Source organism: Gigantopelta aegis, chromosome 14 (assembly GCF_016097555.1).
Source record: "Gigantopelta aegis isolate Gae_Host chromosome 14, Gae_host_genome, whole genome shotgun sequence".
Lineage (NCBI taxonomy): Eukaryota > Metazoa > Mollusca > Gastropoda > Neomphalida > Peltospiridae > Gigantopelta > Gigantopelta aegis.
Window position 1 is genome coordinate 2,750,536 of NC_054712.1, and position 27,503 is coordinate 2,778,038.

General features: G+C 38.3%; 1 protein-coding gene across 1 annotated transcript in view; it reads right to left on the minus strand.

The window, feature by feature from the left end:
• LOC121388627 overlaps positions 1-27,144 on the minus strand; it is a 76,504-nt gene extending 49,360 nt beyond the window's left edge. Inside the window, exon 1 of the mRNA XM_041520048.1 lies at positions 24,096-27,144. Coding sequence (XP_041375982.1) covers positions 24,096-24,183 — 88 coding nt within the window. The 5' untranslated portion in view covers positions 24,184-27,144. The remainder of the gene's footprint in view (positions 1-24,095) is intronic.
• Positions 27,145-27,503: the final 359 nt, after the last annotated feature.

Sequence of the window (27,503 nt, forward strand, 5' to 3'; positions counted from 1 at the left end):
CGCTACAATTAGCAGGCTTTCTGCCAGGGTGTACGACCGCTACAATTAGCAGGCTTTCTGCCAGGGTGTACGAACGCTACAATTAGCAGGCTTTCTTCAGGGTGTACGAAGGCTACAATTAACAGGCTTTCTGCCAGGGTGTATGAAGGTTACAATTAACAGGCTTTCTGCCAGGGTGTACGAAGGTTACAATTAACAGGCTTTCTGCCAGGGTGTTCGAAGGCTACAATTAACAGGCTTTCTGCCAGGGTGTACGAAGGTTACAATTAACAGGCTTTCTGCCAGGGTGTACGAAGGCTACAATTAGCAGGCTTTCTGTCAGGGTGTACGAAGGCTACAATTAGCAGGCTTTCTTCAGGGTGTACGATGGCTACAATTAGCAGGCTTTCTGACAGAGTGTACGAAGGCTACAATTAGCAGGCTTTCTGCCAGGGTGTACAAAGGCTACAATTAGCAGGTTTTAATTCTGCCAGGATGTACAAAGGCTACAATTAGGTACACTAAAATCTTGGAAATTACTCAATATATTTTATCACTTTTAGATACCATAGATGATAGTAAAAGTCCAACTGTCCAAATTTGTCAAAATAAATGTAACACATTGTCAAATTTCCAAAAATTTCAAACCCGAATACACTTATGGTTGGCTTTGTTTTTATTGTGTATCCTCAAATTAATTCCTGGCAGAAAGCCTGATAAACACATGTTGGACATGCTTGGGTGTTCTTATACAAATATTTCTCTGGTACCCAAAACTGACAGACAGTGTGTAGATTAATTACTGTGACCTTCATGCATGTGGATAGCTCCACATTAAAGACACTACCAGACAAGTTTGTAAAACAGCAGCCTTGTAATTCAGTACAAAGGGACATGTACCATACATAGATCCATTGATGTCAAAAGCACTCGATGTAAGTCAACATGAATGATATGGCCTATGAGTGTGTGTGTGTGTATGCAGGTGTGTGTGACGGAATTTTAGATGGGGGGGTGGGGGGTCTAGACTGTGGTGAGCAAAGTTTATAGGGGGATCAAGACATACTCCCCTGAAAAATGTATTGAAAGAAAAAGAATATTTGCTGGTGATGGGATTGGGGGATTTTACCTCCACCCCACCCCCTGCACACATGCCTGGTACATGTCTGTGTGTGTATGTGTGTGTGTGTGTGTGGGGGGGGGGTACATGCATGTGTGTGTGTGTGCACTGATTTCAGTATTAATAAATAAGCAACATGCATTGTAATGGTTTTGTTTTCAATAAATGGGTCGGCTGATAAACGAAGACGATCTTCATGGTACAAGTGAAACTCCTCTAAACCGGACATCCTTGGGATTAAGAAAAATGTCAAGTTTTAAGAGGTATCTGGTTTAGAGAGGTTCTCTTCTGTAAATATATTTAAAAGGGGGTCGCAAAAAAACATCCGGTTTGGAGGGAATTCTGGTTTACAGAGGGTCCGGCTTTGAGAGGTTTCACTATAGCTGGTAGAGATGGACAGAAAAACAGATAGACAGAGAGATGGATGGACAGACGGACGGATGACCGAGGGATTAGGCTTGGATGACTAGACTTGTTTCAGACAGTGGAATCAATAAAGAGACGGAGAAGGGAAACCAGCGAACTATGCATATCATCACTTTATTACGGGGCCCCAGCACACAGGCATTCATAACCCAACAAATTAACTATCAACATTTTTCACCGATATATATTATCATGCACTGGTGTAAAGTACATGACAATATTATCAGACGTCTTGGCACTTACACACCAGTGACCGTGTCTGTACTCAGTGTGACCTCACAGCAATACATAGAACAGTGTGTAAAGTGGGTTACGTAGTTTCTATGTAGGCCTACATGTGCATGTATAGATACCGAAAATAAAAGGCGTTTAGGAAAAAGAAAGTATATACATGTAACGGAATAACAAACTACATGTTGGTTGAAATTATTATCAAATTTATGTCCCTCTTGAAATAATTTAAACATTAGTACATTGGCATTAAATGTTATTTATAATTCTTTTCTTTTTAAAAAAAACCAATATACACATATTGATCAAAAGGGGAGATAAAAAGAAGAAATGTTTTTTAACATTATGCAAGTCTATTCAGTTAACCAGTCATCTGGATTAGACCCAACAATATACTGCTTTATAAGGCTGACCCATAAATACACGCAAGTGTGTTTTCCTTCCCCCAGTAATGTCTTATCTGACATTTCGTCGATCCACTACCCCTGTATGTATGCAGGCATATAGCACTGCAGACGAGATCTAGACTGCTTTCAGAGCGAGTGGAACTCAAACCGGAATAAAAGCCTGAGTGCATGTATTGACAAAGATATCCCGTTTTGCGATCAATATGGTATGAGATCACAATGCCACTGTCTAGACAGTCGTGCGAACCAGTTAACCGGCTGCTTACACATCGCTGGCGTCTAACACTTCACTCCCTACCGACCGGCCAGGGCCATTCCACAACTCATTACAAGGGGATGGGCTTCTTTTTTTTTTTTTTTTATCATTCACAACCGATTAAAGAGGGGAGAAGGTGTCAATGTTTTTGTTTTTATCATTCAAAACTGATTACAAAGGGAGAGGGTGTACATTTGTTTATTTAACATTCATAACTGATTACAGGGGAGGGGGGTGTCCATTTTAAAAATGTATCATTCATAACTGATTACGGGGGGAGGGGGTGTCCATTTTTAAAATGTATCATTCATACCCAATTACAGGGGGAGGGAGTGTCCATTTTTAAAATTTATCATTCATAACTGATTATGGGGGGAGGGGGTGCCCATTTTTTAAATTTATCATTCATACCCAATTACAGGGGGAGGGAGTGTCCATTTTTAAAATTTATCATTCATAACTGATTACGGGAGGAGGGGGTGTCCATTTTTTAAATTTATCATTCATACCCAATTACAGGGGGAGGGGAGTGTCCATTTTTTATTTATCAATCACTTATGTGTACAGAATAAAATGCAGATTAACAAAAAGATTAAGTAAGAATAAGACATGAAATTATTATTAAGAAGTAAATGGAGACTTTCTCCAGAAATACAGTAGAACTACTAGAAGATTACAATATATTTCTACAACATATTTAAAATGTCTCACTGAAATTATGATAGCCTTGCTGGTTGACACAAAACTGCCAAAAAGGTTTTATTTTGGGACACTTCTACTTTTAAAACGTTTTTGAAAAAATGCTCAAGTTGATTCCCCCCCCACCTCAAAGCAAATGTTCGCGAAGGAAGAAAATGCTTAAATTTTGCATAATAAATGTGTAGAGTTTTTAGACGTAAGCATGTTGTACATCCTTACCTTGAAATTTGAAACACCCCATATACATATATATATATATATATATATATTTATATGATGGGTCCAAGGCAAGAACCTATAATATCCATTTCTGACATTTTTCTTTTATTATCGACTCTATTCCATATTTAGAATACATACTTTTATAACTTCCAAACTACTCCAGTTCCAGTAATATAACACTGTATAAGCATATTTAAAATGCATTCAATAAGAAACACCACGCTATAGTTATGTAGAAATCAGTGGCATTACATTAAAATAGGTCACATGGCGAACTTTCAACATGTAATAGTTATACACTTCACTTTCGCTTGAATTAATTATTATACCACTATTTTATGGCAAATATGTTTTAAAAAACAACAGAAAGTGGCCAATAATTAACCGACAATGATGTGGAGTCACTGTGACCCAGACGTGTTATTATCAAAAACATGAAATACAATGGAATAACCTGCGATGTCCAAGTTAATGTTATAAAAGTCGAGTGTGTCAAGGTCATAATAACACAACCAGTGTTTCTGCCAGAAAGTTTTGGGTATGGCGCTATGAAATTGAATATGTGAGAAATGCAACCGCAGTCTATAGGGGGTATGGGGGGGCACCTCCCCCCCCCCCCCCGAAAAATAAAGGGTTAGGTTTAGGTTTAGGGTTAAGAAAATATCATACTATAATGACAGGAGTCATTAATTTTGTCAAAAAGTCAACTTACAAAAATAAAATCTGCAGAACAATTTGGATATGGCGCCATACCTATTTTACCCTCTGGCACAAAGCCTGACAATGGAATAAAACCTCTAATTATGTTAGGCCATCAAGGGATGTTGGTAAAACACACCTGGTTAGGTAAAAATAGTTCACGACTGCATTACTACAGAGCTGTAAACTTTAAAATTAAATTATCTCCAAATATTAAAAGTGTCACATCGTAGGTTATTCCCCTGGACCCTTCGTAGATATGCTATGCTATAACTCAATACAGAATTTCATTAATCACTAGGAATTTTAGTTATTTCAAAAACATTTTCAGCACCACATTTCATTACAGAGACATACCAGTCAGACCAACTAATGTGATTTTATGCTATTCTAAGACTACCAACTGCCAGCAGAAAGTTGACCAACTGTTTTATGTCACGACTTCTACAACTGTCCAATTGCTAGTCAGAGCACTCTAAATTACAAATTAGTTGTTTGTCTGAGTGCACCCCGCATAAGTTAAGGGGTTGTGGAAATTACAACGCAACCATCGAGTTGGCCAACTTTCTGCTGTCAGCTGGTAGTCTGAACCTAGCATTACGGTGCATGTAAAATAGCAGGGTTGAAAATATTAGCAGTCACCCTGTCGCCCGTGGCGACCTTTATTGGCTAAGGACGACTAAGCATTTTACAAAGGTAGTCCGTTGGGCGACCATCGATTTTAGAGTCTGGTGAGTATGGTACCAGTTGAAAAAGAAAGTCACTGAAATTGAATCGAATTTGACAAAACACACAGCATCTGTGCTAGCACAAACTACATATCTGCCAGCAGAAGACTAGAACATGCTCTATATTTTGACAGCGCCAGATTAAGCTTATGTGGCTTTGGGCTGGGTCTTTTTAAAACTTGGAAGTCACCGGTTTATTGAAATGGACTGGATTCGCCATAATTATCTAGTAAAGCTACTTATATTTGACAATTATTATTCAATGTTATGGTAAAAAGGATTCATATTTAATTAGCTTACACTATTCTGGGACAAAATCAAAATCTATCTTGAAGTTTGAACTCAAATTAACGTAAAAATAACAGTGATATTTCCTATTACTACAGGGCTTATTCCAAACGCCAGTTAATTGATTGTCGTTGTCGGTATTGTTTTAAGTTTAAGCAATTTGCATGAAATAAGAACATATCAGATCTAAAGTGACATTAAGACTTATATGATAACATAACCCTCCAAATATTACTGAAATAAACAATAAGTACGTTGTTCATGCTTTGTAATTTGTTAAGTAAGTATTTCTCTTTTTTTCTCACAATTTTTTTTTCAATATTTATTTTATTAGTAGCCTACTACTGTAGCATTTACAATATCCAAATTAAGTACACACGTGTTCTTAATCTACAGGAAGATTGCCACTCTCTTGGAAATCATTTACTCTATATTATACCCCCTCTTGTATTTCCACAACATTTAGTTCATCACTCTTGCATCACCGGCCTCGGTGGTGTCGTGGTTAGGCCATCGGTCTACAGGCTGGTAGATACTGAGTTCAGATCCCAGTCGAGGCATGGGATTTTTAATCCAGATACCGACTCCAAACCCTGAGTGAGTGCTCCGCAAGGCTCAATGGGTAGGTGTAAACCACTGGTTCAACAAAGGACATGGTTTGTGCTATTCTGCCTGTGGGAAAGCGCAAATAAAAGATCCCTTGTTGCTAATCGGACAGAGTAGCCCATGTAGTGGCGACTGGGTTTCCTCTCAAAATTTGTGTGGTCCTTAACCATATGTCTGATGCCATATAACCGTAAATAAAATGTGTTGAGTGCATTGTTAAATAAAACATTTCTTTCTTTCTTTCTTTCACTCTTGCATCACCACAGAGGACTGCCATCCCAGACTAGTTTCATATACTACCTCACGCGCAGTTCTACCTTTAATCTCTTTGAACTGCATTGTTTGTTTTACTTCAGGGACAATGCAAGTCAAGCTGTATACCTTGGCTGTTCTAGCGTTTTGTCGTCATCCCTGTATTAAAAACGAGATTTAATCTGTATAATTTAATTGTAATTTGTAAAGAACCATTTTTATTTATAATAAATTTCTATTTTCAATTTTTTTTTTTTTGAGTTGGTATGGGTTTAAACCTTAAGAACATGTTTTTATATGACATAACTTTATTCATTATGAAGTTACATGTGTCAATTCACCGGTTTCCTTTTGAAGCAAGCAGACTATATACATGGTTATTATTCAACAAAAAACATTCAAGTTTTGATATTGGCTGTGCAGTTATATTCCAATGAGATAATTGAAGGGCTAGTTGAATTTGAGAAGAGCCAGTAAGATTTTACTTCAACTGGTCCTGCTGGCAACCATGGTTTTCATGTTAATTTTCAACCCTGAAATAGTAATGTTCAGACAGTAAATTTCACACTGACTGCTGGGCAAATCAAACCTTGAACTGACAGTACATTTCACACTGACTGCTGGGAAAATCAAACCTTGAACTGACAGTACATTTCACACTGACTGCTGGGCAAATCAAACCTTGAACTGACAGTACATTTCACACTGACTGCTGGGAAAATCAAACCTTGAACTGACAGTACATTTCACACTGACTGCTGGGCAAATCAAACCTTGAACTGACAGTACATTTCACACTGACTGCTGGGAAAATCAAACCTTGAACTGACAGTACATTTCACACTGACTGCTGGGCAAATCAAACCTTGAACTGACAGTACATTTCACACTGACTGCTGGGCAAATCAAACCTTGAACTGACAGTACATTTCACACTGACTGCTGGGAAAATCAAACCTTGAACTGACAGTACATTTCACACTGACTGCTGGGCAAATCAAACCTTGAACTGACAGTACATTTCACAAGAAGGAAGGAAGAAAATATTTTAATTTAACGATGCACTCAACACATTTTATTTACGGTTATATGGTGTCAGACATATGGTTACGGACCACACAGATACTGAGAGAGGAAACCCACTGTCGCCACTTCATGGGCTACTCTTTTCGAATTAGCAGCAAGGGATCTTTTATATGCACCATCCCAGACAGGATAACACATACCACGGCCTTTGATATACCAGTCGTGGTGCACTGGCTGGAGGGAAAAATAGCCCAAAGGGCCCACCGATGGGGATCGATCCCAGACTGACTGTGCATCAAGCGAGTGCTGTGCCACTGAGCTATGTCCCGCCCCTACATTTCACAAGAAGCCCTAGGCATCAAGTGAAATAAAAAACGTGACATACCCAGTGTAACAAAAATGAGGTCAACTGTTATAGAAAACTTAGGTCAATTGTTATAGAAAAATGAGGTCAACTGTTATAGAAAAATGAAGTCAATTGTTATATGCAAAAATACAAATTATGTATTATCACCTTTCAAAACCCTCACAGGGATAGAAATAGGAAGTAAAATATGGCCTGCTCATATCTGTTTGAAAATAGTAAGTCAAAAGAAAAATGTCTTGATAAGAAGTAGAATATGGCCTGCTCATATCAGTTTGAAAATAGTAAGTCAAAAGAAAAATGTCTTGATAAGAAGTAAAATATGGCCTGCTCATATCTGTTTGAAAATAGTAAGTCAAAAGAAAAATGTCTTGATAAGAAGTAAAATATGGCCTGCTCATATCTGTTTGAAAATAGTAAGTCAAAAGAAAAATGTCTTGATAAGAAGAAAAATATGGCCTGCTGGAAATGAGACAAGTTTGAGCAGAGGGGAGGGTTTAGGACAGAGTGTGAAAAATTAGGACAAACGTATGTTTGAGCATTGCGGAATTAAAATATAAGAGAATTACGTGCTAATAATCATACATCCATCTCTCTTAAAAAATGACCTGCAATTTGTTTTATGGTTTTAGCAGTTGGGTTTCACCTGCTAGATCCTGTAGAATTCAATGTCTCACCTACCATAAACCTTTTCTTTTGCACTGTGACTGTGACGAACTTCTATAGGTGCAACTATAAACCAAGTTTCAGCTCACTTTGATGAACACCCAGAGGTGCAACTATAAACCAAGTTTCAGCTCACTGTGATGAACACCCAGAGGTGCAACTATAAACCAAGTTTCAATGACCTAGGATTTATACTTTGTGAGACGCTGATGTAAATGTGCAAGTTTAATGCAAAAGTTGACACCATCACCGTCAGAAAAGTAATATACACCTGTATTTCACATAATTGTTTTTTAAAGGCGAGACAGCTTTTTTGCTTTTTATAAGCTGCAATTGCGAGTCCTGCAAATGATTTTTACTGTTTTTCCTTTATCACAAAAGCCATTAAATACATGATAGATACATGTACAGTATGCAGTATCAATTTCAAACAAACCACAAAAATGTCCCATGCATGCAGGTATGACATATATCACCTGTGACACGTTAACGAGAAAATCTGCTTCCAGTTACATACATGTACCTGTATCTGTATTGCTGACCAGGCTTATTTTAAAATGATGCATGGAGAGATTATATTGATTTAATAATTATGTATTAAAAGAATTTTCAAAGTAAAAATTTATTATAATTTGGGTTTTTTATAAAAATTCAAAAAACATTTTTAATTATAAATCAAGACCATCCACTGATGCAACCATTTATTTAGGAATTGTGGTGTGAGAACTGCAAAACAAAACCAACATAGAGCCACAGAGCCACACTGTACAAGTAAGAAAGTAAGAAATGTTTCATTTAATGACATACTCAACACATTTTCATTTACAGTTATATTAAGTTGGTCATAATATAGTTAAGGACCACACAGATAATAAGACAGAAAACCTGCTACCATCATGACATGGCCTATCCTTCTTTTTTTTTTATTACCAGCAGATGATGACATTTGTTACACCAGTTATGGAATGCTGGCTGGAACAGAAAATAGCCCAATGGGCCCACTGACAGGGATCGATCCCAGACCGACGGTGAATCAGGCAAGTTCTTTACCACTGGACTAAATCTCGCTCTTAGAGGTATATGTAAATCCACAAGACGATGCCATACACCTCCAGAAAGGTCTTCTGTCCTCACTGAAGTGAGACACAAAGTAAATTATCATCCCTTCCGTATATAACTCTTTGGTTTCTTGTGTATGTGTGTGTGTGTGTGTGTGGGGGGGGGGGGGGGGGGGTTGGCAATTGTAAGATGTTTCAACTAACAGAACCATTATGTCAACTCAAAGTACACGTCTGATACATTCACTTGTTTACAATATCAGTGTATTTATATTTAATATGTCTGTGGTCATCTTCATGCTTGTGGGGCAGGACGTAACCCAGTGGTAAAGCACTCATCTGATGCACTTTCAGTCTAGGATCGATCCCAGTCGGTGAGCCAACTGGGCTATTTCTTGTTCCAGCCAGTGATCCACAACATACCTGTGTAATAAAGGCTGTGGTATGTACTATCCTTTCTATGGGAAAGAAAGAAAGAAATGTTTTATTTATTGTGAAAACAGCATGGGAGACAACTCAGTGACAATATGCAAAGATGGGTGCTATGGGAATCTAAAGGGGCTGTTGAATTCGAGGGTTGCGAAATCTTGTCTGCAGAGAATGAATGAATGAATGAATGAATTTTTAACGAGATTCCAGCACGAAAAATACATTGGCTACAAGAAAGAAAGAAATGTTTTATTTAACGATGCACTCGACACATTTTATTTACGGTTATATGGCGTCAGACATATGGTTAAGGACCACACAGATTTTTTTAGAGGAAACCCGCTGTCGCCACTACATGGGCTACTCTTTCCGATTAGCAGCAAGGGATCTTTTATTTGTGCTTCCCACAGGCAGGATAGTACAAACCATGGCCTTTGTTGAACCAGTTATGGATCACTGGTCGGTGCAAGTGGTTTACACCTACCCATTGAGCCTTGAGGAGCACTCACTCAGGGTTTGGAGTCGGTATCTGGATTAAAAATCCCATGCCTCGATTGGGATCCGAACCCAGTACCTACCAGCCTGTAGACCGATGGCCTAACCACGACGCCACTGAGGCCGGTCCTGTCTATGGGATGCTCCTTATAAAAGATTCCTCAAGAGGCAATTAAAAAATTAAATTAACATTTTAATTCAGTTAGAAAATTTGTTTCTAATTTTCATTATAATTCATACTTGCTTAGTCCTAGCACAACAACTATTCTATACATCGGGCAAGGGAAGACAATTCTGCAGTGGAGGAGATGAATAAGGTTGTATAACATAGTTGTTTTGATAGTACAGTAAGTTGAATAAGATTATTTTCACCCCCACATGCATTGTGATGAATATTTATAGGTTTAACTATAAACTGATACAGTACTTAAAGTTTGTGACAAACAGAGCTAAACATGAACGTTTTATTGAACTGTAAACACAGATGTTGCCACAGTCGCCACCACCACCGCCACCACCACCATCACAGGTGTGTAGAAAGTACTCAGCCTCTCGACAAACGTAGTACAAATTCTGATGGACGAGTTAAAAGATGAAATGAAAGTAGTAGTCCAATGGACAATCTGTCTTTTTTGAAACCGCATCAGCCATGTCAGAATTGCAAACTACTCAAAGAAACAGTTTGGAATTATGAAGAAATACACAATACATTGACAATAGACAAATCCGGAGTTACGAACTGCACAAGCGCGACATTCCAGAAACAGAGCCGGTCAAAGGTCAATACTTTCTAGAAATGGCTTGTTTATGTTGAAAGTATGATACCAGTGTGTTTTGAATGGATTGTTCTGTTAAATACATGCAGGGTGTCACATGAAAGAAATGTGAAAAACATTGTCTTTACCAGAATATTTGTAAATTTATCGAGTTGTCATTCCAGATTTGGGGCTTCATTTCACATGCCACGGGATGCTGATCACTTAGTCAACCACGGGCAGGACAGGGAGCGATCTAGGATCGATCCCTGTCAGTGGACCCACTGGGCTATTTATCGTTGCAGCCAGTGCTCCACAACTGGTATAACAAAGGCTGTGATATATGCTATACTGTCTGTGGGATGGTGCATATAAAAGATCTCTTGCTGTTAATCGAAAAGAGTAGCCCATGAAGTGGCAACAGTGGGTTCTCTATTTCAATACCGGTATGGTCCTTAACCATATAACCGTAAATAAAATGTGTTGAGTGCGCCATTAATTAAAACATTTCCTTCCTTTACTTAGCTAACCAAGTGTCCTTTCTCCTTAATGTTTTTGTCAAATATATCTATCTATCATTTGAAGTGAAGACAATGTACAGTATAATGGTGTTAAACAATAATATATTGTTCTATAGGTTGGTGGATTAGTAGAAATACTGGTGGGCTAGCTAGTACATTTGAAGTGAAGACAATGTACAGTATAATGGTGTTAAACAATAATATATTGTTCTATAGGTTGGTGGATTAGTAGAAATACTGGTGGGCTAGCTAATATATTTGAAGTGAAGACAATGTACAGTATAATGGTGTTAAACAATAATATATTGTTCTATAGGCTGGTGGATTAGTAGAAATACTGGTGGGCTAGCTAGTACATTTGAAGTGAAGACAATGTACAGTATAATGGTGTTAAACAATAATATATTGTTCTATAGGCTGGTGGATTAGTAGAAATACTGGTCGGCTAGCTAGTACATTTGAAGTGAAGACAATGTACAGTATAATGGTGTTAAACAATAATATATTGTTCTATAGGCTGGTGGATTAGTAGAAATACTGGTGGACTAGCTAGTACATTTGAAGTGAAGACAATGTACAGTATAATGGTGTTAAACAATAATATATTGTTCTATAGGCTGGTGGATTAGTAGAAATACTGGTCGGCTAGCTAGTACATTTGAAGTGAAGACAATGTACAGTATAATGGTGTTAAACAATAATATATTGTTCTATAGGCTGGTGGATTAGTAGAAATACTGGTCGGCTAGCTAGTACATTTGAAGTGAAGACAATGTACAGTATAATGGTGTTAAACAATAATATATTGTTCTATAGGCTGGTGGATTAGTAGAAATACTGGTGGACTAGCTAGTACATTTGAAGTGAAGACAATGTACAGTATAATGGTGTTAAACAATAATATATTGTTCTATAGGCTGGTGGATTAGTAGAAATACTGGTCGGCTAGCTAGTACATTTGAAGTGAAGACAATGTACAGTATAATGGTGCTAAACAATAATATATTGTTCTATAGGCTGGTGGATTAGTAGAAATACTGGTGGGCTAGCTAGTACATTTGAAGTGAAGACAATGTACAGTATAATGGTGTTAAACAATAATATATTGTTCTATAGGCTGGTGGATTAGTAGAAATACTGGTGGGCTAGCTAGTACATTTGAAGTGAAGACAATGTACAGTATAATGGTGTTAAACAATAATATATTGTTCTATAGGCTGGTGGATTAGTAGAAATACTGGTGGGCTAGCTAGTACATTTGAAGTGAAGACAATGTACAGTATAATGGTGTTAAACAATAATATATTGTTCTATAGGCTGGTGGATTAGTAGAAATACTGGTCGGCTAGCTAGTACATTTAAAGTGAAGACAATGTACAGTATAATGGTGTTAAACAATAATATATTGTTCTATAGGCTGGTGGATTAGTAGAAATACTGGTGGACTAGCTAGTACATTTGAAGTGAAGACAATGTACAGTATAATGGTGTTAAACAATAATATATTGTTCTATAGGCTGGTGGATTAGTAGAAATACTGGTGGGCTAGCTAGTACATTTGAAGTGAAGACAATGTACAGTATAATGGTGTTAAACAATAATATATTGTTCTATAGGCTGGTGGATTAGTAGAAATACTGGTCGGCTAGCTAGTACATTTGAAGTGAAGACAATGTACAGTATAATGGTGCTAAACAATAATATATTGTTCTATAGGCTGGTGGATTAGTAGAAATACTGGTGGGCTAGCTAGTACATTTGAAGTGAAGACAATGTACAGTATAATGGTGTTAAACAATAATATATTGTTCTATAGGCTGGTGGATTAGTAGAAATACTGGTGGGCTAGCTAGTACATTTGAAGTGAAGACAATGTACAGTATAATGGTGTTAAACAATAATATATTGTTCTATAGGCTGGTGGATTAGTAGAAATACTGGTGGGCTAGCTAGTACATTTGAAGTGAAGACAATGTACAGTATAATGGTGTTAAACAATAATATATTGTTCTATAGGCTGGTGGATTAGTAGAAATACTGGTGGGCTAGCTAGTACATTTGAAGTGAAGACAATGTACAGTATAATGGTGTTAAACAATAATATATTGTTCTATAGGCTGGTGGATTAGTAGAAATACTGGTCGGCTAGCTAGTACATTTGAAGTGAAGACAATGTACAGTATAATGGTGTTAAACAATAATATATTGTTCTACAGGCTGGTGGATTAGTAGAAATACTGGTGGGCTACTAAATTTTAGTTTGTCCTGGTCTGGCATGCTTGTTGAATATTTTCCATTTCTGCATTTCTGAATAAGAGGCAAAAAGTAGGGGATATTGCATCAGATATTAACTATTTAGGTAGGTGGGGGGTGGGGGTTGCAGGCAGATTGAATAAGAGGCAAAAAGCTGGGGATATTGCATCAGATATTAACTATTTAGGTGGGTGGGGGTTGCGGGCAGATTGAATAAGAGGCAAAAAGCTGGAGATATTGCATCAGATATTAGCTTGTTAGGTGGTGAGGGTTGCGGGCAGATTGAATAAGAGACAAAAAGCTGGGGATATTGCATCAGATATTAGCTCGTTAGGTGGTAAAGGTTGCGGGCAGATTGAATAAGAGGCAAAAAGCTGGAGATATTGCATCAGATATTAGCTTGTTAGGTGGTGAGGGTTGCGGGCAGATTGAATAAGAGGCAAAAAGCAGGAGATATTGCATCAGATATTAACTTGATAGGTGGTGAGGGTTGCGGGCAGATTGAATAAGAGGCAAAAAGCAGGAGATATTGCATCAGATATTAGCTTGTTAGGTGGTGAGGGTTGCAGGCAGATTGAATAAGAGGCAAAAAGCAGGAGATATTGCATCAGATATTAGCTTGATAGGTGGTGAGGGTTGCGGGCAGATTGAATAAGAGGCAAAAAGCAGGAAATATTGCATCAGATATTAACTTGATAGGTGGTGAGGGTTGCGGGCAGATTGAATAAGAGGCAAAAAGCAGGAGATATTGCATCAGATATTAGCTTGTTAGGTGGTGAGGGTTGCAGGCAGATTGAATAAGAGGCAAAAAGCAGGAGATATTGCATCAGATATTAGCTTGATAGGTGGTGAGGGTTGCGGGCAGATTGAATAAGAGGCAAAAAGCAGGAAATATTGCATCAGATATTAGCTTGTTAGGTGGTGAGGGTTGCGGGCAGATTGAATAAGAGGCAAAAAGCTGGGGATATTGCATCAGATATTAGCTTGTTAGGTGGTGAGGGTTGCCGGCAGATTGAATAAGAGGCAAAAAGCCCTTGTGTCGTTTTGTTGCATTTACCATAGTTTGACACCCAATAGCCGATGTATTTTTCATGCTGGGGTGTTGTTAAACATTTATTCATTCATTCCATTGTGTCGCTTACATTTCAACATACGTGTATATTCCAGTGGATTTCATTCATTTTTCATTCCATTTGTGAAATATGTTTCACTTTTTGGGGGAACCCCTCATTAGAATACATATGCCAAAGTATCAATTATCATGTAACATTTTACATATATATATATATATATATATATATATATATATAGACACACACACACACACACACACACACATCTTTCAACTAAAAAAATGTAGGTCTTCTCTGAATGTTCTAAATCACATCACATATACACTTTTTGACTTAACTAGAAAAAATGCAGATCTTCTCTGAATGTTCTAAATTACATCTTAAACATATACACTTTTTGACTTAACTAGAAAAATGTAAGACTTCTCTGAATGTTCTAAATTACATCTTACATACATGTATACACATTTTGACTTAACTAGAAAAAATGCAGATCTTTTCTGAATGTTAAAAAATTACATCTTACACATATATACTTTTTGACTTAACTAGAAAAATGTGAGTGTTCTCTGAACGTTCTAAATATAGGCCAGTAGCCAGACTGTTACTGGGTGATGCAGGGAGAGTGTGTGTGTGTGTTGTTGGAGATAATTATTTATAATGTAATAACCAAGCCTACCTAGACATGTGTATGAAAATACTGCACGTCTGATATGCAGCTATTTGTCAAACTGCCAGGTGTGTGTACCAGATATCCTTAGCAAATTGATGCACCGAAAACCTGTCTATACAGGCCACTCTGTAATCTGGACCTAGTTGGTCTTTATGTAGAGGTTACAGTGTTCACTGCAGCAGGGACATACATGTGTATGTTGTGCTCTTTGCTGACAGGTGGCTGTTTAAACGAGGTGTTCATGAGTATGTTCATGCATGTAGATAAAGATATAGATATACACATACATATTATATACACACATACACATACACACACACACATATACTCTGTCAACACTCCATGTTAATGGGCAATGTGTGTATTTACAAACCTACAGACTCACGTAGACATTGCTATAGACTTGGATTTCACACCACAAAGACTAGCAAAGGAATGGATGGAAGGAATACTGTTTATAATCAGTATATAATGCTACATTTCCTTATGTACATTTCCCCATGTTCATATTGCGTGAAAAAGTGAATTTGTATCCATGTTGATAGTTTTCCTACCCCTGCACATATACCCACCCTTGAAGACAGAACGACATGGTAAGAACATGGGTCAGCTAGTATAGACTTCCTACCCGTGCACACATACCCACCCTTGAAGACAGAACGACATGGTAAGAACATGGGTCAGTTAGTATAGACTTCATACCCGTGCACACATACCCACCCTTGAAGACAGAACGACATGGTAAGAACATGGGTCAGCTAGTATAGACTTCTTACCCGTGCACACATACCCACCCTTGAAGACAGAACGACATGGTAAGAACATGGGTCAGCTAGTATAGACTTCCTACCCGTGCACACATACCCACTCTTGAAGACAGAACGACATGGTAAGAACATGGGTCAGCTAGTATAGACTTCCTACCCGTGCACACATACCCACTCTTGAAGACAGAACGACATGGTAAGAACATGGGTCAGCTAGTATAGACTTCCTACCTGTGCACACATACCCACCCTTGAAGACAGAACGACATGGTAAGAACATGGGTCAGCTAGTATAGACTTCCTACCCGTGCACACATACCCACCCTTGAAGACAGAACGACATGGTAAGAACATGGGTCAGCTAGTATAGACTTCCTACCCGTGCACACATACCCACCCTTGAAGACAGAACGACATGGTAAGAACATGGGTCAGCTAGTATAGACTTTCTACCCGTGCACACATACCCACCCTTGAAGACAGAACGACATGGTAAGAACATGGGTCAGCTAGTATAGACTTCCTACCCGTGCACACATACCCACCCTTGAAGACAGAACGACATGGTAAGAACATGGGTCAGCTAGTATAGACTTTCTACCCGTGCACACATACCCACCCTTGAAGACAGAACGACATGGTAAGAACATGGGTCAGCTAGTATAGACTTCCTACTCGTGCACACATACCCACCCTTGAAGACAGAACGACATGGTAAGAACATGGATCAACTAGTATAGACTTCCTACCCGTATACATATACCCACCCTTGAAGACAGAACGACATGGTAAGAACATGGGTCAGCTAGTATAGACTTCCTACTCGTGCACACATACCCACCCTTGAAGACAGAACGACATTGTAAGAACATGGATCAGCTAGTATAGACTTCCTACCCGTACACATACACCCACCCTTGAAGACAGAACGACATGGTAAGAACATGGGTCAGCTAGTATAGACTTCCTACCCGTATACATATACCCACCCTTGAAGACAGAACGACATGGTAAGAACATGGGTCAGCTAGTATAGACTTCCTACCCGTGCACACATCCCACCCTTGAAGACAGAACGACATGGTAAGAACATGGGTCAGCTAGTATAGACTTCCTACCAGTACACACATCCCACCCTTGAAGACAGAACGACATGGTAAGAACATGGGTCAGCTAGTATAGACTTCCTACCAGTACACACATCCCACCCTTGAAGACAGAACGACATGGTAAGAACATGGGTCAGCTAGTATAGACTTCCTACCCATACTGATGATGATCACTTTGTTTCCTATTACATCAAATCTTGTGGGATTCCGCACTTCCGTCACATGATCTGTGTATCCAAGAAAAATCACTCAAAAAATGATTGTAAATTCACGAACACCGATCACACACTATTCGCTGATAGCATGGAAACACAGACATGGCGGACACATTATTTCGACAATTTGTGGAGTTACAGATCCGTGGAAACACAGACATGGCGGACACATAATTTCGATAATTCGCGGATTTACAGATTCATCGATTCACAGAAAATGGACAGGAAATGTAGCTTTACTGTTAAAACTGCTATGGGAATCTAAAGGGGCTGTTGAATTCGAGGGTTGCGAAATCTTGTCTGCAGAGAATGAATGAATGAATGAATGAATTTTTAACGAGATTCCAGCATGAAAAATACATTGGCTACAAGAAAGAAAGAAATGTTTTATTTAACGACGTACTCGACACATTTTATTTACGGTTATATGGCGTCAGACATATGGTTAAGGACCACACAGATTTTTTTAGAGGAAACCCGCTGTCGCCACTACATGGGCTACTCTTTCCGATTAGCAGCAAGGGATCTTTTATTTGTGCTTCCCACAGGCAGGATAGTACAAACCATGGCCTTTGTTGAACCAGTTATGGATCACTGGTCGGTGCAAGTGGTTTACACCTACCCATTGAGCCTTGCTGAGCACTCACTCAGGGTTTGGAGTCGGTATCTGGATTAAAAATCCCATGCCTCGATTGGGATCCGAACCCAGTACCTACCAGTCTGTAGACTGATGGCCTAACCAAGACGCCGGTCCCGTGGATTTACAGATTCATGGATTCACAGAAAATGGACAGGAAAAAAAGTACATATGGAAATGTAGCTTTACTGTGAAAACAGCATGGGAGACAACTCAGTGACAATATGCAAAGATGGGTGCTATGGGAATCTAAAGGGGCTGTAGAATTCGAGGGGTGCAAAATCTTGCCTGCAGGAACTGAATGAATAAATGAATTTTTAACGAGATCTCAGCACGAAAAATACATCGGCTACAAGCAGACCTGTCAACCTTTAGTCAAGAGAAAGCAGGAGGTGTGTGTTGAAAAAGCAGATTTTGTCAAAAAGCAGATTTTTTAAATTCACACAATTTAACCCAAAATCAAAAACATTATTACAATAAGTTATATGAATACTTTATAATGTCATATATACTTCTTAACCTTAGATCTTGGCATTAAAAAAATATATATATATTTTTTTTTTTTTTTTTTTTTTTTTTTTTTAAATATTATTATGATTTAATACATATTTAAAAAATATATATATTTTATCCAAAAATGTTAAGAACATGAACAAGAAATAAAAAAATTTAATTAGTACATTTACGGTATTACACTTACAGCCTTTCAGGTTGCATTACATTATCATTTGTGGTTAGTGTTCCAAAGTACCAAAGACAAATTTATATAAATCTTATAAATTAATATTCAGTTTTTACTATAATGAGGACCGGTGGCGTGGTACCTATTTAAAATCATTATAATGATGCAATAAACATCGTATTTTCATTAATCATAAGTAAAACCTCATTACGGACATCGTGTGAAATATACCGGAATTATACCCATTTCCGTGAGTAACTTTATGTCAATGTCAAACAACATTTTTTAATTGTACAAAAATAATTTCTTGAAGTGTACCCGTATAACCAACATTTTACTGCACAAACATACAAAATTAACTGACACAAGTATGTTTATACAGCTAATTGGTCTTTTCGTTGTCTTGCTGCGACATGTGATTTTAACATGCATCGTGTGTATCGCTGTCAACTCGGAGTCTGGCAGTTCAGATTCGTCATAGTTGCATTATGTAATCCAGTGGGAAGACATTTTACAATTCAGAGGTGTTATTAGAACTAAATTGGATAGGTTTTTTTTTTTATATGGCAACACTGAATGTCAATACACAGCCTGTTGAATTAGCAGCAACACGCTTCGTAGCCTAAACGATGACAACAAACATTATAATAACACGTCATTTTATAAACTCCATGTGCTTTTTTAACAATATAAATAGGCTATACTACAATTCTCACTTCGGCAAAGGTTAAACAGTCGGGACAATTCGGCCTGTTACATTCTCAGAAACAGAAAGTAGTCGACATTTTCCGAATGAGAAAAAAAGGCAGTTACTTTCCTTCTGTTATTTTGACAAAAAAAACGATTTTTTTTTATGCTTACAAAAATGTCATTTAACAGGAGAAACTGTTTCCCGCACAGGTGAAAGGAGATTTGATCAAATACCGGGAGACTCCCGCGGAATCCGGGAGGGTTGACAGGTCTGGCTACAAGATGTCAAACTAAACTGTCGGCAGGGATTAAATATAGTCGATGAATTAAACTTTGATTTTAATCATCCAATTGATAATTTTACTTATGAGCAGTGTTGTATTTGTTACTGTTTGACTTGTTTAGTTTAATCTTCTACTTCAGGTTCCACATCACCATTCACTTCTATGTAGTCTGTCAAAAACGGGACGACGACGAGAATGGAGATATCCACTTGTAAATAAATAACTCAGCATTGTGTATTAAACAAAACGAAGTTACTTAAATTAGTTAGTTACTTAAACACTACAGAGATCAACCTACTGGTAATCAGCAAAGAAACATTTAAAAGAAGAAGTTTGTTTTGCTTAATTTACAACACCATTAGAGCACATTGATTAATTAATCATCGGCTATTGGATGTCAAACATTTGGTAATTCTGACTCATAGTCATTAGAGAAAAACCCACTGCATTTTTTCTAATACAGAAAGGGATCTTTTATATGCACTTTCCCACAGACAGGATAGCACATACCAGTCTTTGACTGGTTGGAACAAGAAAAAACCTAATCAGTTGAACGGATCCACTGAGGTGGTTCGATCCTATGATGCAAGCATCTCAAGAAAGCACTCAACCGACTGAGCTAAATCCAACCACGAAAGATTTAAAAAGGCAATAAATTATTTCACTATTTTTTTTTTTTTTTTTTTTTTTTTTTTTTAATGAAGATTTATTTCCTGAACTGTACTACATGTATATTAAAAAAAAGTTTGACTAGAGCACATTGATTTATTAATCATCGGCGACTGGATGTAATTTTAAAAATATAGTCATAGAGAGGAAACCTGCTATATTTTTCCATTAGTAGCAAGGGATTTTTTATATGCACCATCTCAGACAAGATAGCACATATCACGACTTTTGATATACCAGTCGTGGTGCACTGGCTGGAACAAGAAATAGTCCATTGGACCCACCGACAGGATAAGGCGAGCATTCTACCACTGGGCTACATGTATATTAAGTTTCAATACTGAAGGTAATCTAAGTGAATGCAGGTGTTATTCCTTCACGGGTGCTCAGTTAGGTTTACACCACTCATACAGGCCTTGAAATGGGAAATAAAATATGGCCCTCTATTGTTATCTTTTAAACGTTTGAGGCCTAAACAAATAGGTCTAGCTAAGAAAACAAGTCTCGGTGAGCTACATGATATGCCCTTCAAAAGTAGGTCATGGTGACCTAGTTATGGTAAACAACACACCATCCCAAGTTGTACTCGCATGCAAGCTTTGATGATCCTATATAAATTGATACGGAAGATATTTAAGGTAGACTAAACTCCAACAAGAGCTTTATGTGTTGGAAAGATGCATACCTGGACCACCAACACACACTGACACTTTAACAAATGAAAAACGCGTAATTTTAGAATTAATAAAAAAACGTCATTATTCCTGCTAACTGGGGGCAGCCATTTTGTTTCATTTTTGTCCGGTGGTATAGCTTGGGGCGAAGAACGTCAGCTCAGGTCCAACTTTTCTATTATGCACAGTGTAAACAAATGCTCTAATTTACCACAAGGCGCTTCGCTTTCATCAACCTGACTTGTAAAACAAGATAAATGATTTGATAGTATAATAAACTATTTAACTAAATATATTTCTATTTGTATCAATATAGCGAAATGGAGTTATAGGTTTTTGGGGGGTTTTTAAATCCAAAGAAAAAATGCATATTATTAAGTCTATTGGTAGGATACATTCGAGCAAAAACGACCACTCACGATACCCAAGTGATAATTTTCTTTTTTCTGGGACTACGTAATTGGTCAGTTTTGTGATTTTAGATGGGAAAGTCTACTTAATCAAGGGTTTTACAGAATTACTTACAGTAATAAAGCTGGTAAAGTCCATTACGATTTGAGGTTATCACACAATATCCTGTGATCTTCATAAAAGAGGCACGTCTTTTTAGTGTGTCATATTTCATCTGGTATATACATATATATATATATATATATATATATATATATATATATATATATATATTTAGAATTAGAATTATTACTATAACACGATAATGTTTATAGTGCACATATACATCCCACCACTATTACTAGTATACTATGTTAATTTTACCATTAATTCTTAAATCACTCTCCACCTGTATTTGTATATTTGTATATATATCATGATTATATATGTATGTATTTATGCTGATAAGTTTTTTTTAACTTAAGGCAAATAAAGAACTTGAATATCCAAGACACAGTGTCTAGGGACCGTCTAAATATACATGTGCCAATCAAGAACCACAGGTACAGGCCATGGAAAGAAAAGACCAATTAACCAAGAAAACACTCCGACTATTATTTCAGTATGTGGGTTAATTTATATACAAAACATAAAACAGTTATTTCAACACTTTAACAATGGTGGTTTATTTTGTATTGAAAAATAAACCACATATACACGTTGCTGTTACTGGGATGAATATTATTACAGAACATTGAAATGCATCCGCAAAAATCAGGTATGTTTTGTTTCTTCAGTTCGAAGACTAATTCCTGACGTGACATGTTAGGTATTATATAACCACCAGCTCATCAGAGGGCGTATTCACTGGGATGGTACAAAATGGCTGCGCCCGTTATATATAATAGCCGTCACATTTAACCTTTTATTAATTAACTATACGATTATACTTGTTGATATTAAGCAATAATGTGCATTATGTATCGTTGAATATGCACACCAGTCCAAAAGCCTTGCTTTAGCATTCCTTTAAGAAAGGAAATGTATACAAACAGACAATACCATACCATGAGGTGAGGGGAGGGTTTGGGACAGTGTGTGGAAAATTTGGACATCTGATATGTATTATAGAGCACTATGGAATTAAAATATCATAGAATTACAAGCCAAATTATAAATAGCAGGAGATAATCGTACATACATCAGTCTCTTGAAAAACAAACTGGTGGTTTTAGCTGGTGAATTTCTATTTCACCTGCTAGGTATAAAACAAACTGGACTGCTTTTTGTTTTTTAGAATTTGTGACACCCAATAGCCGATGTATATTTTTGTGCTGGGGTGTCGTTAAAATTCATTCATTCACTGCTTTCCGCAGACTGCTGTTTCGAGCCCTGCTGTATGACATCAGATGATGGAGCCGATATGCTGGGGTTTAGCTTAGTTTCCATGTGATCATAAAGAAAGCAGACACCGAATAGGACTTACAGGTAAAATTATCAATTCACATGGCCTAATCCAGTGAACTGACAACAGATGCACACCACTGTACAGTCCTAATAGTGCAAATCCTTTTAAAGTGCATATAATTCTAACCGATCGTATAATCGTATTGATCGCCTGGTGCAAACTACTTATAAACTGATGATCGACTACGAAATGCCAACCAATTCCCAAAACCAGAGGTGGCTAATACACATTAACATAAGGCCCGTTGCTTACAAAAGTTCAACGTCTAGACTGAAATCTTTCAATGACGTCGCTAGCAATTGGTACGTGTCACATTGCCATGACATTAAAGTCTCAGACTGTTAGAGTTGAGAGTCTAGATTCTAAAAGTAGCCTCATCTGTTAGCAGACAGAGGCGTATTGCATATGCCATGTTTTAAAAACACAACTACGTCCCATGTACAGTTGAATCCCATTGGCTCGAACCCTGTCCGTGCTCGAGAAAGGGTTCGACCCATCGGGTAGTTCAACCTAACCATTTGGTCAACATCGTGTAAATGTAACTTGTGGACTTCGTTTTTGGTTCAAGCGTTGCAGAGTATTCGACCCTTCCAAGTTGGACCCAACAAGATTCTACTGTATATGCAAAATATTCAACATAAGCAGAAATATTACAAATCAATATTTGTTTTTATAAAGAGAATGTACCTTATCCACCTTCAGGTTATCTTAGAATAGGCAGGTATATTATGAAGGTCTCAGGTTATCTTAGAATTAGGCAGGTGTATTATGAAGGCTTCAGGTGACCTTAGAATAGGCAGGTGTATTATGAAGGCTTCAGGTGATCTTAGAATAGGCAGGTATATTATGAAGGCTTCAGGTGACCTTAGAATAGGCAGGTATATTATGAAGGCTTCAGGTGACCTTAGAATAGGCAGGTATATTATGAAGGCTTCAGGTGACCTTAGAATAGGCAGGTATATTATGAAGGCTTCAGGTGATCTTAGAATAGGCAGGTATATTATGAAGGCTTCAGGTGACCTTAGAATAGGCAGGTATATTATGAAGGCTTCAGGTGATCTTAGAATAGGCAGGTATATTATGAAGGCAACTTTTAAAAATACAACTACGTCCCATAATGATATATGCAAAATATTCCAACATGACAAGAAATATTACAAAGTGATTTTAGTGCTATTAAGATCACTTTATAAAAAGCATGGTGATCTTAGCATTAAGATAGCTCCGTAAAAAAACAACCCAAAAAACCCAAAACAAGGCCCAGGATGTCGGGGCAGCACTTACCTTTCTTGGTTTCAGCATTTACTACGATCATGCATGCAATCCAAAGTGCATATAGCGTGACCAGAAGTAGACTAGTGGTAAAACTCATTCCGCAGCTGACGGGTCATTAGTCCGTTTTACTGCCACTCTGCACGCAATCCGTCACTGCCGCACCGGGTAACATCACCACTCCTCAGCGAATCAAATCAAACAGCATAACTTGTGGAAAGGGGTGGTGGTGGGGGGGTGGGTGGGGAGAGACAGGATACTTTTCCTGGGATGTAATTTCACCACAGCACTGCGTAACGTGAGATTGGGGAGGGGGGTTGGGGGTACAGAGGGGTGTTGTACACAAGCTGTAGGTTTTTTAAAACAGGATGGATAACTGTTCCATCAACTGGGCTTCAGTTGGCGTTAATCCCATCTATAAAATCTTCTTCTCCATCTTGTGAACAGCGAACACGATAGCGCCTGACCGACGACCATTGCACTCTCGTGCACACAGCACCATCTCCGAATCGGAAAACCATTCCAAACTAGCAGCGTTCTCATTTCGGAAATCAAAAATCATAGAGAAAAATATGTACTTCATTTGAAAAAAAATATATATATAAAAATCTTCTTTTTTTTCTTTTTTTTTTTAGTTAATGGCGTCAAAATGAAAACACTTGATTCACATATTCATGTTTGTCATACACAAATTCTAAATCCATGTCCACCATTTCAAGTTGGATTAAAAAGCATAACAATGGATAAATGAGCAACTAAGAGAACACCCATTTAGCAATGATGTTAAATAATAATAATAATATTTTTTTAAATGCAGCAATGAATATTTCAGCTTCACTGAATCACACATGAGCAAGCAGCCACGTTTTTAGAAGGCAAGTTCTAGTACAACAATCCACAGACAAAAAACAGGCGAATGTATAATCCACTGAATTACCAGACGAAACCGTACATCTTTCTCCATTGATTTTCACATCCAAAAATTACTTCATTCGTCAATTAGAGATCAAAATAAGTTTCTCAGCCTTGGGCTAGAACAATACACCGTAAGACTATTATCACTGAAAAAAAAAGAATAATTTTTTTTCTCAGTTTTCTTCTGAGATTTGTTTCTTTCTTTTTTTCTAGTGTTTTTAAAATATCTGTTTAACAATTTTTTTTATTTCTCCACTTCAACGCACAGCAGACGTTATGCCACAATCACAGACACACACCGATACACATCCACCAGGTTCCGGTCTGCAAGGTAGTGGTGCAGTCCACTGACGAATATACACACACACTAACAACCTGCTAGCCTAGCTATAGACGTAGTATGAGCCGCAGTGTCATGACAGCAGCTGAGACGAGCCTTTACAACACTCTGGCTCGCCAGCTTTTCATAGTTGGAGAAAACTTTCCACGACCAACCTGAGTTGAGCCAGCATCAGCCACGCATGCACTCGAACAACAACAGCAGCAGCAGTAGTGGTGGCAGCAGTGAGAAGGAGTGAGTGTTGGATGTGGCCGTGCACATTATAACTGACTACTGGGATCGCTAGCCAGCCCGCGGAGAGAGTCTGGCGTGTTTGTGTGTGTGAGTGTGTGTGTGTGTGACTGAGTGTGTGTGTGTGTGTGTGTGTGTGTGTGTGTGTGTGTGTGTGTGTGTGAGGTCAGCGTGATCCTGAACAGCCAGACTAGTGAGAGACTTTAACCCAGTTGAAGGCAGACATACAAGCAGACGTACAAGCAGATGTCTACTTCAGCATATCATTAGATAAGATTTCCTCTCCTCTTCTTCGCCTCTAACACACTTTCTGCCGGCCTTCCTTCCAACCCAGCGATGTGTGTACACACGTAAAAAACACCACAGAATATCCCAGTGAAATACCAAGCTGAAGGAACAATGATCCAAGTTTAATATCAATCCGAGGGCAAATGTTTACATGAATATGTGTATATGTATTTATATATATTTGTTAGTTTTTAATTATTGTTTTTAATCTTTACGAACACACCACACAGTTGCACAACAGGTTGTTTTCAACACAAAATGCAGTCAGTCGGCAGGTGAAGGTGGTTTGTAATTGTTGCTCTTCACATGCGCATTTTCACAAAATGACGTCACACACCGTAACACACTGTATACACACACAGAGCGCACACATGTTTTATTATATTTCTTTTTCAGGTTTTTACTGCTTCTTTTTTTTTTTCTCTCTCACTATATCTCTCTCTTCCTACAATAATTGCATCCAGCCACCAAGCAAGGGCATGTAACTCGTGTGGTCTTGCTTCAGAAATCGGCTCCAGCCATCTCCGAGACAGATCTGTCACTCTCCATGCAGAGGAGCACACATAAACCTAGTTAGTTCCGTAGGGGTCGTGACCCCAACTGACTGAGTGAGGTAAATGGCTGCATGCAGTGAGCCCGAGCCAACATTATGCACTTACACATACACAGACACACACACTCTTGCTCACTGGATGTATGTGATCACTGGCTGGCTGGCTGGCTGACTGGCTTGGCTGGCTTGGCTGGCTGGCTGACGAAGCTCACACTACAGTTGTAGGTCACTGAGCTGACAAGAGCAGCCCACTGGCTTTGCACACACATTAGAATAATAGACAAATCACACGTTACACGCAGAAAGGCAACAACTAGCGGCAGGCTGAACCAACGAGCGCAGTGTCCCACTTGCAATATGCTCCACATTTCATCAAGGAGAAGAGAGGGAGGGAGAAAGCAGTGGCTGCTCTAGCAGAAACAGGCAGACACACTGAGCAGACGCAGACGGCCACATGTACACAAGTACCTGCTACAGTGCTGGCTGCTAATGACTTGTTGTTTTTCTTCTTATTACTTCTTTTTCTTCTTCTTCTACTACTTTAAAAATTTCCATTCGGAGGAAAAAGGAACATATGCTATGTGACTTGTGGTGCAAGCCAGCTGGGCATAAGCCAATAGTTGCGCACGCACGCACGCACACACACATGCTCGCAAATGCACACACGCGTGAACACACACGCACATAAGCATGCACGCACGCACACGCACACACACGCACACACAGAGACACAGAGACACAGAGACACAGACACACACACACATATATACTGCTGGCTGCTGTTACTTGGTATTCTCCAGACCAGGACCAGTGGTTATAGTCTCTCCACTGACCTCAGCAACTCCCCACAACAAAAATACAAATCTTAACTGGAGGGAGAGACGGAATTTTTTTTTTTTAACTAAAAAAACACCTAAAAATCTTGAGTCTGCATTTTGGCAGAGAATAAAATCATAAATATATAATATATACACCAACGCTGTGAGCTAGGGGTAAGAGAGTGACAGAGGAATTACAGTGGGGAAGGCATGCTAGATGTCGAGTCACTGCCAGTGGCCATAATCTTATCATGTATATTGGCTTATCACAGTGA